The sequence below is a fragment of the Siphateles boraxobius genome, unplaced genomic scaffold, assembly GCF_051911475.1.
Source record: "Siphateles boraxobius isolate OS27281-9 unplaced genomic scaffold, OSU_SipBor_1 24, whole genome shotgun sequence".
Taxonomy (NCBI): domain Eukaryota; kingdom Metazoa; phylum Chordata; class Actinopteri; order Cypriniformes; family Leuciscidae; genus Siphateles; species Siphateles boraxobius.
In genome coordinates this window covers 9,870,035-9,884,118 of record NW_027508855.1, presented here as the reverse complement: position 1 = coordinate 9,884,118, position 14,084 = coordinate 9,870,035, and the positions used below count along the sequence as shown (strand labels likewise).

Sequence of the window (14,084 nt, the reverse complement as noted above, 5' to 3'; positions counted from 1 at the left end):
GTATTTTTCATCAAATAAATACAGCCTTGGTGAGCAGAAGGGACTTCTTTGAGAAACATTAAAAAATGCTCAAACGTTTGACTGGTGTGTGTGTATATACAGTATGTGCCTGTGTAGGCTATAATATAATTTATTTAATAACTATTATTATTATGTATGTATGTATGTGTAAATTCATGTCAATGAATTAAGTCAAAATGATTAAACTTTTGAAATTTAATCATGTACTATCGAACATCCATTAACAACAAAAAAAATTGACCTTTAAAAACTTAAATTTAAAAACACTTAATACTGACAAGTTACTGTCTTCAAACCAAAAATACCACACAAAGTAATAGACTTGAGTGCAAACTTCCATAAAATAGCACACTACATCTCCTGAACAAATAATGTGATGACAAAGTCTTTGTCAATTCTACTTTAAAAGTGTGCTCACCTCGAGGATATTTTTGCTGTTCTCGTGCCCAAACTTGCTGAAGTTACATTTAAACTACAACTTAAGGGCACGAATCCATTTTGCCCAGAGAGAAAGTGAGTGACAGAAAAAAAAATAGTCTGACAATGTCTGAACACCATGAAGTTTTTTTAAACAATACAGGGACTACAAAAACACTGATACGAAATTAATGTTCTATTAAATCATTTTTATTAGCATCTAACATTTTGGTTAGAGATTTAATAACAAACCCGAACTGACTTAATAAAAATAGATAGACATGTCTTAGAAATAGCCTAAGTAACCAGAATGACCATTACTAACTATTTTTGATATCGGTGACCAATTCAATTAGGCTATCTATTTTATTCAGTCAGCTTGTAGCCTATAGCCTAATAAATAACATTTATAAATTGATTTAATGTCATATGTTAAAACCCGACGCAGCACAAAGGAATTTTTTTTTACAGCACAAAACCAGCACAAACGGAGCACAAACGAACGAGACTATTTTGGGGGAATTTGGATCATGTGGGGGGCTGGCGACGTCATCAACAATAATTTAATGTCTAATATTTTAAAACCCGACGCAGCACAAACGAAAATTTTACCAGCACAGACCAGCACAAACGAAGCACAAACGATTGAGCCTATTTTGGGTGAATTTGAACAAAACATTACATCTTACCAACCCTAAGGTTTTGAACAGTATTGTATCTAGCTATAGTTGAACAATGGTGATTATCATTACCCTTTAATGGACGGAAAGACTTTCAGTTCTTACCTCTTTCCTTTTCCTGTATTCTTCAGGCCTGCTTTTCAGAAGTTGGAGGACTGCTTTGAGGCATTGACTCTTAATCAAGAGTTGAATATCCCTCTGCCTGCTGAACTGGATGAACTTCAGCAGAAGTTTTTAAGGACTTATGGACCCAGTGAAATTGCCTCTGAAACACAGGAAAACAACAGGAACTAATCCAATGGCAGCAAAGGCTGAGATATTGGCTGGATATATATATATAAAACTTTTTTTTTTTACAGAGTTTACAGAACTGAATCAGAGCGTTTACTTTGGGTTTGCATACTGGGTACATGCTCATGTGTTCTTTGGAGAGATCTGTCACGACATGCAGAACTTTGAGCGCATTCTAGAACTGCAAAGGGTTCTAAGCAGAGTTCTACTGAGGGAACAGATACATTTCGGTGACCATGAGCTCTGTCTAATTTGAATGGCTTAGGCCTAGTTATGATTTAACCATGTAGCTCAAACCTTTAAGCCTACCACTAGTTAAATGATCATAAATCTCCCTGATGAAGTTTCCCGTTAATGTCAGATTAATGAAACATCATAGTGTAGCATCCATTACATTGATCATTAAGTTGTTTTTGTCGATCACAGTAATTATAAAAGTGTGGTCGAGTGAATCTCATGAAGTTCTGTCAAGACCATGTCTGGGTCATATTTCTGGCCACATTAAAAAAGGAATTAATCTTTTTTTATATATATATATATTTTGAGACCACTAATAAATTAATGCACAATAAAGAAATGTGCTTAATTGTAATGGAAATGTCACAGTAAGAGTGTTACAAATAGGGTGAACATCAACATATTTTTAAATTATAAAAAATATGGAAAGTTCTTTTGACTCATTGAAACTACCTGAACTCTAGGCACACCGCCTCCTGCAAGTAGTTGTGCTTATGTACACTCAATCCCTTGATTGTTTCTGTACCACTAGCACTTGAGGTCCTGACCTCTGTATTAACTCAAAAAAGACAGAGTGATGAATCTGTTATGAAAGTAAGTAAAACACTTCTGAGTTCTGATTTGGTTTCCAATGTGTGGTTTCTTGGAAATGCTTCTTATGTTGTTGTTAATTCCTGGTACATCAGCTATTTGAAAACTGGAGTTGTTTATTCCGCTGTCATGTACTCACCTTGTAAATATATCATGACAGGGCAAGAATATATTTTTTTCTCTGTATCTAAACCTGATCTGGAGTTGTATTCTCCAAGTGAAATGATAAGTGAGATCGTAATGCTGGATCTTGACCGGCCGTTTCTAAGAGTTTGAGCTTGTGAAACAGCCTGTAATCAAAAGTGTCTGTTTGTGAGGATGTTTGATAATGAATGTCATCCTCACTTTGATCACAAATGTTTAAATTAAAACTGGATATATTTTTCATCTTTGTATAGATTTGATGTCATGTTGGGATAATGTGGATTTGTAGTTTGCATATGTTTGTAGAATGTGAAAAGCTGTATAAGAGCATTTTTTTTCTCTAGTCTTTTCTGTCAATGGTACTGACATGTATAAAATTATAACCACTACTTGTACGCCACAGGTTTCTTACACTAATGTTTAATGAATAAAGAAGATGTAATAAGTATTAGCTATATATGTGCATGTTATCATTTTTGTAAGTGTTTAATCGGCCACAGGGAGGCGCTGTTGTGTAGTATATGGTGATGACAGTGGTTACGACAGAAATGTTTTCTGCAATATTTATGCACTGGGAACAGTAGCCTATGCATAGAATGAGCTTTTAGATTTTATCAAATATACCAAAACCGTGTCCCACAGTGCAGTGTGCTTGAAGTGACGATATCTATGAAGACATATTGCGACGTTTTCTTGACCCGTTATTTCACTGGATTAAAAAGTTCAATATAACCGACACCACTGACTTGTGAGTCTTAACGTACAGATAATGAGTTGTAGTGCAGCCACTCTGCTGTTTTCCAAACCTGGTCCTGGAGCGTTCCCAGCACTGCAAGTTAGTAGAGACTCCAAAGGGTTTTTTTTTTTTTTTTTTTTTTAAATCATCGCGCCTTAAAGGACCATAGTTGACATCGAAATCTCTTCTGGGACAAGGGCCCTTCAACAAAGCCGTTAGAGTACACGCGGCGGTCACTTCTGAGGCGTAAATTTGCGGTTTATGATCACGTGATCCAGAGTAGCGGTAACTTTTAATCCAACGTAAATATGAAATCACATTTGAACTGAATACCAAACAAGAGATAATATATATTTAACATAAATTAAATAATTAAAATTGTCCAGCAAGTGCTCTGTAAAATCGTGAAATTGAAAGTTTTTGTTTAAATAAATGCTTGTGACCCCCAAGCTTTTGATCAGCAGAGTATTATGTACTTTAACATGCATTTTAGTCTGGGACTAGGATTAAGCCTTGTCTGTGAAACCGGGGGAATGTATACTGCACAGTATGCAAGTCTTCCATTCTGAACTTTTTTTTGCTCCTTTACTCCTGATACATAGAATAAGCCATGAATCAGTAGCATAAACTATTGCAAGATCATGTCAAAAAAAGCATGACAATATAATTTCAAACAGATTTTATTTCACAGCAGGAAAAAACTGCCAAACATAAAAATACAATATTTTCTGGAACCTTAAACAGTTGTACAGTCCAATACACCATGAGAAAACAAATGTATACATAAAAAAATCCCATTTCATAAACTACAATCTCTGCTAAAATGAAACCTTTCGTATATGTCATCTTGCACTCTCTTTCTGTCTCAGAATTATATTGCCTTAATGGCATTACATCCGACTTTTATGCAATCCATTTCTCAGCAGTTCATGCTTCATCAAGTCCATTGTCCTATTTCAGCCCATCTGTATGGTCAGGAACATATGAACATTGATATGAAAAGGAGAGGGAGGGGGGGAGGGGGGGGGGGGGGGGGATGTAACCAAAGAACACACATCAAACCCAGCCTGATTGGTTTGCTGAAGTCATGACAGCACTCACTTGCTCTTTATCAGATTGTGGCCACAGAAGCAATAATACATTCAAATGTAATTTACTAAGGCAAGATCTCTGGAAACCTTTCCTCTTCATTTAGTCAAAACCTTCACCCGCTTCAGCTCTAGTGTCCCAGGCCACATGATCTGCCTATTCAATATGGATTTCTGAGAAAAGCTATCAAAGGCAATTAACTCAAATAGCTCTAACTGTGAACCAAAGCTCCCTATAGAGTGAACAGCCCAGCTGTGGAGCAACAGATTGTTACACATTTACAATTTCAGTTTCAACTCCACCACAACTGCATTAGGGACAAAATCAAAGAAAAAGGCAGGAAAGAAGATAAGAATGGATGGTCTTCTTCTTCAAAACACCAGAACATCAGATGATCTGATCAATCGCCACTTCTTAAGAGGACACGGAGCAGTTAACAAGACTGTCGCCCTCTCATTGGAGTTTTAACAAGCAGGGATTATTCCTGCCCTGTGATGATCTGCACAAAATGTACTTGCATTTATTTCGCCACGCGAATCCCTGACATGCATCTTTATACAAAACCACCATTTCACCGTTTCCAGTGTACCCCAAGTCCTACTTTCCCCAACAGCTTCGTTGAGGAAATAAGGACACAGTCTGGGATCCAAAAAAATCTTTCCACCGCTCTCTCAGGGCACATGCCCTACCCTAACCGTGAAACCGTGCTGTAAAGGCAAGGTAAAGAGAAAAGAGACGACAGGCAGAGGGAGGTGGACGTGGAGTTTTGTCCTTTGAGATTCTGCAGTGCTGCATATAAATCTTAACAAGACGCCCATCGAGGCATTCATCAGGCTCCAGGGGTCCCCGCTGTCCCCATAAGAGGGTCGGCCCCGTCTACGGGCTCCTGAGTGGGGGTCAGGTTGTTCGGTTCAGCCGTGATGACGACGGTGTTCTCGTCCACCAGCTCGCAGGTGGGATTGGTGAAGGCAGAGAGAGGAAGAGTGATGCGATGCATCTCACGCTCGTAAACCCGTTGCTCGTGCTGTTTCTTGAGGTCACGACCCCTACGGGATTAAAAACATAAGCATTTTACTTCAACCATTGCCACACACAAATTTATATGTAATCTAGTCTTTAGTCATGTTTTATGTCACTTGTCAACTGATCAAATAAGGTTACGTTCACACTGTCAGTTTTTAGGATTGTCAACTGCATTTATTTACAGGTGTGAGTTTCTAAATGTCCCGTTCACACAGCAACTTACTGTCTGTATGAACGTGCAACGAGAGACAAGCCCGTATTGTCTTAATAGCAACTATAGTGACAGTGACCAAAGAGATATCAAAGATGCAACAGCAAAGTCTTATCACTTTTGACACAACATAATCCAAATGAGCCGCAAGTTCATCCATCAAATCTCCATTAACTGAAAGCAGCTTCTATGTAAACGTGTTAGCCGGACACCTTTAACATATAACACAAAACTGATGGAAGCCAATCCGGTGAAAAACTGTGCCTGGATGTGCCTGAACGTGAATTAATACAATGGGGTCTAAAAGTTAGAGACCACCAGTGAAAATGCATTCTTTAAAAAAAAAAAAAAGTGTTATTTAAAACGTAAACAGCTTATTAACTCGAGTAAAGAGTATATTTTTTTACATATAATTTAAACGCGTTATGCAGTAATGCTCAAATGTTCATCCTGTGTAATGTTCTATTCGAATGAACATTAAGAGGAGAGTACTTCAATCATTAAGAGCCTGTTTTTCTTTTTCTCTTTTTAGAACTTAGGGAAAAACTTTGCAGATTTTTAATGTTTCAATGATTTTCACAGTACATAAAATGAACCTCTAGATATTCAAAAGAATATTCAAGTTTTCTTGAATTCATACTTTTTGTCTCAGCAGCACAGACTCAAAGAACCATTATGAATGACAATCAAAATGAATGACTTATTCTGAAGTGGTTCCATTTCATTTTCTCTGAATATTTAGAAGATTATTTCCGTGTCCAATATTATACATTTCTGTAATATTTAACAGTGACGCACTCCTGGACAGGAGTAGTGACTGGTCTCCAATATCGCCTATTTTTAGCATCGAGTTATAAATGTGCTACTGTAGAGAGAGAGGTCTAATTCCTCATTCGCTGACAAGAGACGGATCTCAATGATCACACGATTCCTAGAAGTGGACGAGATCATGGGAGCTGAATGCTAGAGAAGTGTCATATCACTGGACACACTCCTGCCTATCCTTCCTTTCACTCCATCTCTCTCTGTCTTGCCCATTCAGGCTGTGCACGGCAGGCCTGCGGTACAGTATGTTATGCAATCCTCCTACACTTCCCCAGCACTGTCTGAAGGGAGCTCTGCTTTATCACAACTGAATGGAACGCTACCATCTTCATTTCTCTTCTTATAGTTCACCCAAAAATGAAAATTCTGTCATCATTTACTCACCCTCAAGTTGTTCCAAACCTGTATGAATTTCTTTTTTCTGCTGAGCACAAAATTTATTGTGAAGAATGTCAGTAACCAAACAGTTGATGGACCCAATTGACTTCCATAGTATCCCCCCCCCCCCCCCCCCCCCCCCCATTTAACTGGTTACCCATATTCTTCAGTAGAAGAAAGAAATTAATACAGGTTTGGGACAACTTGAGGGTGAGTAAACAGAATTTTACAGAATTTTTACTGAAACAGAATTTTTAAAAGTGAGAATGAGTGAGAAATGTCAGAATTGTCATTTTGGAGTGAACTATCCGTTTAAAACACACAAGCTCTCTAACAATGAGTAAATAATTTGGTTGAGGAGGTAGATGGAAAATTTGAATATATGAGATCCATGTGCGGTTACATCATAACATGTTTCCTGTGGGTGACATTGTCCCTTAATCCTTCTCTCATCTAAACAACCTGCCTCTGCTTATTAATACTGAGCCAATTAAACTAGAAATATGATGACAAGCACACATAATCAGCTGACGCACGAGCACATGCTGCCTAAGGCTATTGGGTAATCCAAGCTCCGTACAAGACAGAGACGACAATATGCTCAAGTTTTAAACCTGAATTCAGATACTTTTTACTGTCATCTATTCTGAGACATTGAGAGGGTGAGTCACATGACACCTATCTTGGACATGTCCATGTCATATATATTATTTCATCTGATAAATAATGATAGAGAAAAATTTGTATAAATAATGATAGAGAAAAATGAGTATAAATAATGATAGAGAAAAATTTGTATAAAAAATAATGAATTGCTTAATTGTCATTAAAATGATATCACAAGGCAAATATCACATGGTCTAAAAATAAGATTCATTATTTTTTCTCTTTTTTGTTCTTTGATTTTAGGGTGAAATGTGATCAAAACACATATTTCACACATATCATCATGGCTTGATTTATCTGGCTGCATTTGCAGCACATTTGGTTCAGGCCAGTTTCTGGTACATTGTGATTAGAAATGTGCAAAACAGTTGATATCTCTGAATATCAGCTTTCAGAGTCTTTCTGTTCTCCACACCCACTTCTAAACATCTAAACAACACCCTAAATATAGACAGTCAAGATGCCTCCAATATCTACATGCAAGCACTATCTCTCTATCATGTGTCTGATGGCATTAAAGTGACACCAACACTGATGTTAGAAGAACATGGTATGTGTTTCCAGTTAGTGCCTTTTGATCCATGACATTTTTATTCCCACGAAAGCATGTAACAAACCCAATTACATAATTTATCTCTCTAAAGCCAGCACCTATGAGCTAGATCAAAATCAACAAACATCTCAAAAACTCTGTCAAGATCAAACACTATCCCAAACAACTGTGCTCTCCATCAAGTATATCAAGTGTGAGGTATATTGGTAGAGCTGCAGTTTCCTCCTAATCTGTAACCGTTTCTCCTCATCTCCTCCCTATCCCTATAGCTATCCTATATGCTAAAATATGTGCAGAATTCAAATGCGTCCAATACGTTTTCTAGTATATGCCGACTCGCGCTCTGTGTTATTGTGTCTCTGGACTGGAGCAGACTGTGTGCGCACTGAGGCGGTTCACATGACACTTAACGTGAAACCAGACTTCATTTGCCCCAATGGAAAGTATATTTACACTGTCTGAATCATTCCCTCTCCCCTATAGTGCGCTATGTGCCACTATATGTCACAGCTTTACAACTATTTATAATGTAGGGGGAGGAATGCTTTAGATTCTAGAGAGCATTTGATTGGACAGAAAATCTGCAGAGAAGCTGAAGTGCAGAGTGATGTCATCAAAATCATTGATCCATATTGGCAAAAGTGAGAGACTGTAGGTTTTGAAAGCTTTAATTTTCTAAATGCAAATTTTTTCATTTTTTTGGAGCACACTATCTTATAGATAACAGTAAGGCTAACATATTTATATTAAAAGGCAAAATACTTTTTGATTTCATGGGGACTTTTAGTGCACGATGTGATAGGACATTGTGTTTCAGGTTATACTGACCGTTTATAGAAGTATCCCATCGTGATTCCACCTCCAAGTAGGATGATAATGGCCATCATGAAGACGGCGAGAACATAACCTGCCAAGGAAAGATAACCAATATAAGCATGAACTTATCCGGATTTAGTTTGATGTTTTAATCATCTAATCCCAAGACCTACCAAGAGTCCCAAGGTCTTTCTTCTTCTTAGGTCCAGTCCTGGCCTGCTGGCGCACTCCCTTCACGGGCTGCACCGCTGCACCCTCCACCTGCGAGGGGAAGGAGTTTACGGGTTCAAAGGTCTCCACCATCCTTGGGGTGAGTCCCTGAGTGGGGACAGACACTTCTGGAGCTGTAGCTTCTGTGGAGTTTTGGTCTGTGGGGTGACAGAATGAACAGGATATTTTCTCAATCTGCACTGCTAATGTAAGTCAGCTCTGCACTCACATCAATTAACAAGCCCATTGGCATCAAACCATTGTACTAAACAGTTTTACTGTGGTCTGGGACTGAGTGCTCTCAACTGACAGTTGTGTCCTCTAGTAGACATTTCGTTCTTACAATTTTTTTTTTCATTATTAAAAATGTAGTGTTACAATGAAACATATGTGAAAGATCTTTTCTTGCCTATTGTGATGTATATCCGAATGATATGGATTATATAAAAAGAAAAAATATGAAAGATGGGAACTTTTTTATATATCTGTTGTTGATTGGATGGAGGCAGATCTGAATACAAGCTTGCAGTCGATTGTAAAGGCCCTTTCACACCAAAGACGATAACTATAAAGATAACTATAAATATATAGTTTATATTAATTAACGATATGATGAATAACAGTATTAAAGAATAGCAAAGTTCACACAACAACTGTAACGATAACAGCACAGAGAAACGATATCATTGGAATCACTTTCAGAATTTTTTTTCCAGCTGATTAACGATAAAAACATTGAGAGCCAATTAGAATTCACCTGAGTTTAAAAAGCTTGAGCATTTAAAGCGACAGACGACAAAACTGCAGCATGCACTAAGAATAAACAGAACGAAATCGTCTGTTGTGGATGCCGCTTGTGTGGACGCTAATATAGATATTATCATTATAGTTATCTTTGTAGTTATCATTCTTGGTGTGAACAGGCCTTAAAGTCCCCCTGTGGTAAAAATCAAGCTTTTAATATTGTTTATGTGGGGTTTTTAATATGCTTTAAGACAAACCATGTGTAAATTCATGTCAACACCATTGCTGAGTATTTTCTCCTTAAACTGCAGTGGACCAAAGACAGTCTCAAAAACGCGGTTTTAAAAACTACCTTGTAACCAATCAAGTCAACATTTGATCGTCAACGAGTGGACCTCTGAGCTGCTGTGAGTGAGTGGAGGGTGTAATTTGCATATTCATAGAACTGCGTATGCGAAATGAGGCAAGTGTGTAGAGTTACATTCAAGCTATTTTAAGGCATGAATAATTTTTTTTCAAGGAAAAATGCACTTAAATATGTAATTTTGGTGATCAAAGATGAGTTTTAAGGGATAAAATGATTGTCTACAGGGGACTTTAAGAAAGGGGCAGGATGTAAGCGGACTAAATGATTGCAGAGGTGTGGAGCAAGTCACCAAAGTGAAGATCAAAGTTTGCTTTTGGAAATTATAAGGTCAATTTTTTCTTTTAAAATAAAATATACAGATGGGTGAATCATTCACAATAAGATCAACAACATGCATTTTTGAAAATAGGGTAAAATTTAATTTTATGTAAACTTTAAAACAACTTTAAAAAAAAGATTTTGGACAAGAAAACATGCTCTGTCTACACAGTATAAACACAAACACTCATTATAATTGCTCATTAAGTTCTGAAATGAGTCAGATCGCAATAAGCAGAACACATATATAATAGTGTGGTGGTATGCTATTTCAAACAAAGCTTTCGAACACCAGGCGAATACTAGGCCATTTTGCATTTTTTCTTTTCTTTATGAGATAAATGAGATAAAGTTTGGCTATTTTTATTTAAATAGGACATCAGGTGGACGTGATGTATTTCAGAGGTCTCATAGGAAGAATTCATGGCTGAGAACATTATCATGTGCCTCAGTTGCTGTGGTCCAGCCCTCTGGATTTTTTCCACCACCCTCTACTCTAAAAAAATGTTTACACACTAAAGAACATGAGGTCACAGCTCAGCTAGCCAATCAGTATCTGTTGCCGTGGTAAGCATGTTCTTCTGGGCCAATTGGAAATCACAGAGGGCGAGGCCTAGACCTTCAGCAGCAGAACAAGTTTTATTGTTTGTTCCGTTGTCTGTCCCAACTGAAGAAGCCTCAAGGCTGATGATGAGTCTAGACTCGTGTTATTGTTTAACTTTATCTGTCCTTGCCGCATGTTGAGTCAAAAGATGTGTGGATTAAAACTGACCATCTGGCCTAGTGGTCTCAATAAGAGATGTTCTTTAAAGGAAGAAAAAACACACTGCCATACTGTTTTTTGTTAATGAACCAAATAAAAGACAGCTGGCCTTGCTTATCGAAAAATGGTTCATAGCAAAAGAAAAGTTTACTTCAGCTGTAGTGTTGTTTAAAGTAAGCTCAGGGGAAAGTGAATGCATTCAAATATTTGGTGCGGAGCTGCTGCTGTTCACTCCCTAGAGGAGGCTTTTTTAAAGACATTTTCTTTTTCCCAGAAAAAGTAAGATTGCACATTTCTGCACTACGTAAATATTTTTAAATCCGTTTACTCCAGATTCTAGGAAGAAAGTAAGACTAGAAGTTTGAGACTGTGGAAACAGAGTGGCACGTTAGTAAGACCCAGTTGTGAAATGCCAGAGAAAGAGACTCTGACAAGTGAAATAAATCACTTTTCATAAATCATAATCTCATTTTGTGCAGCAGTGTTTATCCAAACCAAAACACCAAGTGATTTGTGATGCTTATTTTCAATAAAAAAGGTTTAATTTACAGTTTTTTACAGTCGCTAGGACACATTTCTCAATACTTAGGTCACTTTTTCAAAACTCTTCACACAGTGAGCACAACAGAAGTATATGTGGGCTAAACTGTGGATCATTTATCATTGCTTTGGCACAAAATGCATTCAATGACTACATCTTTCAAATTAATTGTTTTCTCACTTCGACACAACAACCACCAAAACTCTGTGTACTTACAGGCCAATTTGCACATGCTTACATACCGTTTTCAAAACTGTTAAACTTAAGTTCAAAACAATAACATAATACAAAACTGAATATGACAGCAATTTGCAACATTTCTACAGTAATATTGTAATGATATATTTCGAATCTAAAAATGAAATGCTATAAAAACAATTGGACCAACCACTGCTAATTCCTATTGTATCAGTATCGTGGATGGTGTGTATATAAATTATTGTATTTTGGAATTACTCTGTACAAAAAAAAAAGATAAAATATATTGAAGCATACTGCATCATGTCTGATTCATTCCAGTAACACATATTGCAGTGAATTCTAAACAGTAGAGAGGTGTGCTTGTTTTACAGAAGAAAACATTGTATAATGCTACCTGTTGTTAGTGTTTTTTAGGTCATTGTTTTGTGGGTAACAAAGTGTGTTTGTTGTCTGTCAACCTTTGCTAGTGTGATGGAAGAATATGTTGATTTGAGACATGTATGAAGTGATTTGGTAGTTTTAGTGCATTTTGAAAGTGAAATTAACTGCTGTGCCGAGCTGAAAGTTGGTTTGGAGAACTGTGTGAAGAGTTTTGAAAAAGTGACCCAAGTATTGAGAAACATATCCTAGCGACTGTAAAAAACTGTAATGTCAAGAATTTAGGCTGCATTTTTATGAATCTATAAGAGCTGCTATGATTTAGAGAGAGAGAGAGAGAGAGAGAGAGAGAGAGAGAGAGAGAGAGAGAGAGAGAGAGAGAGAGAGAAATGATTTTTGAGAGAGAAGATGGCTACCTTGGCATATCTTAATATCACATGCTTCTTTTCTGGTTTCCCCACTGGACCCAGAGACGTAGCACCAGGGCTTCTCTGAACCATCTGGGTTACGACAGAAATTGTGATTCCCAAAATCTTCTGAAAAGAAGAAAACAAAACAATTAAAAACCTTTTATATACATTTTACACAACACTTTATTTTTCTATCAAAACATTTCTATGTTTGTGTGAGTATGTGTTTTTGAGTTGTAGTGAGTGTGTGCTCTCGACTGGGTTAGGCAATTGTGATTGCTCAGCTTTTTTGAGTTAGGGCTCATAATACCATCTGGGCAGCATGCCCTCTTTAGACATTACCATAATTTACAAAATGTATAATCAGCAACATTGACAGTCTGCATTTTGCATTTGTCTAAAATGGATACAATCTGTAAATATGGATGAGTGTACATATCTTAGCTTGATTTCCTCAAATATAATGTTTTGGGGTCTTATACAGAAAATAAATGCACAAATAGATGAAGAAAAGTAGAAACAGAAGTTACCCGTCTGTGAGTCTTTAAACTTCAGGTTTAAACTCCTCCAGTTGAGGCATATGTTCCCTGTGGATGTCTTCTGTTGCATTCCCCTGTAGTTCTCGCCATTAGATGTTATACAGTCTTTGGGAAAAACAAATGAGCTTCAAATGATTTGGAAGATTGGTTTCAGATCAGTTCAAATTAGTATAAAGTGGATAATTAATTATGCATAAATACAGCAAATTCATAATTTACTATACTAAACAATCATACTTTTACAATAAAAACAATTTATTATGATAAGATATGGAATGATAACGTACAAAACTGATGTAAAAATGCAAAATGAGGAAAATAAACCCTCATGCATCATTTCCTTTTTTTAATTACTTCAAATAAAGCATAGCCTATACGTTATTTTATTTTTTAGAAAGCTATTGCAAGCTAATTGAAATGGGATCTTACCTTCAACAACAGACAAGCAGCTCACAAAACCAGAGTTCAGCAGGAGCGCAATGTAAAGCAGACGGAACATTTTTATTCGTCGATGTTATTAACAACAAGAACAATTATTATTCACGACGAGTCGACATAAAACAGCTCCGTTTTAATTGAAGAGCCTTTGGTGAATCGAGTCACACTGCTCTCCAAACAAACACACTGCAGTCGTGCTGTTGTTTTGAGCTCTGAGCTAGTAAACAGCCTGAAAGGACTGATCGCTGAAACTCCCTTTGCAGTGACTCCGTCTCCGCGTCCTCCGGGTCCTAGAAACAGCAGCTTCATTAGATTCGAATGATGCATGGGACATGCGGATGATACATGGACCAGAATGTTCCAGCAGACAATCGATTGTGTTAGTGTATTTTAATATAAAACCTTACACATATTTTATTAATTGGTATTAAATAACACACACACACACACACACACACACACACACACACACACACACACACACACACAGAGCGGCT

The 14,084-nt window shown here is 37.1% G+C and overlaps 2 protein-coding genes across 3 annotated transcripts in view; one reads left to right on the top strand and one right to left on the bottom strand.

Moving 5' to 3' along the window:
• The window catches only part of limk2 (LIM domain kinase 2), a 28,036-nt gene extending 25,200 nt beyond the window's left edge, over positions 1–2,836 (top strand). The window contains exon 16 of the mRNA XM_077241341.1: positions 1,250–2,836. Within this exon, the coding sequence (XP_077097456.1) occupies positions 1,250–1,412 (163 nt within the window). The 3' untranslated portion in view covers positions 1,413–2,836. The remainder of the gene's footprint in view (positions 1–1,249) is intronic.
• A 945-nt stretch (positions 2,837–3,781) lies between these two features.
• On the bottom strand, positions 3,782–14,084 carry pik3ip1 (phosphoinositide-3-kinase interacting protein 1). 2 transcript variants are annotated; one of them, XM_077241354.1, is made up of 6 exons: positions 13,579–14,084; positions 13,141–13,254; positions 12,617–12,733; positions 8,852–9,046; positions 8,691–8,769; positions 3,782–5,252 (listed from the first exon to the last, which is right to left on the bottom strand). In XM_077241354.1, the coding sequence occupies exons 1-6, from the start codon at positions 13,646–13,648 to the stop codon at positions 5,036–5,038; spliced, it is 792 nt and encodes a 263-aa protein (XP_077097469.1). In that variant the 5' UTR covers positions 13,649–14,084; the 3' UTR covers positions 3,782–5,035. The 2 variants fall into 2 exon arrangements, with proteins under 2 accessions (XP_077097469.1, XP_077097468.1); XM_077241353.1 differs by having other exon boundaries at positions 12,617–12,736; positions 13,579–13,872.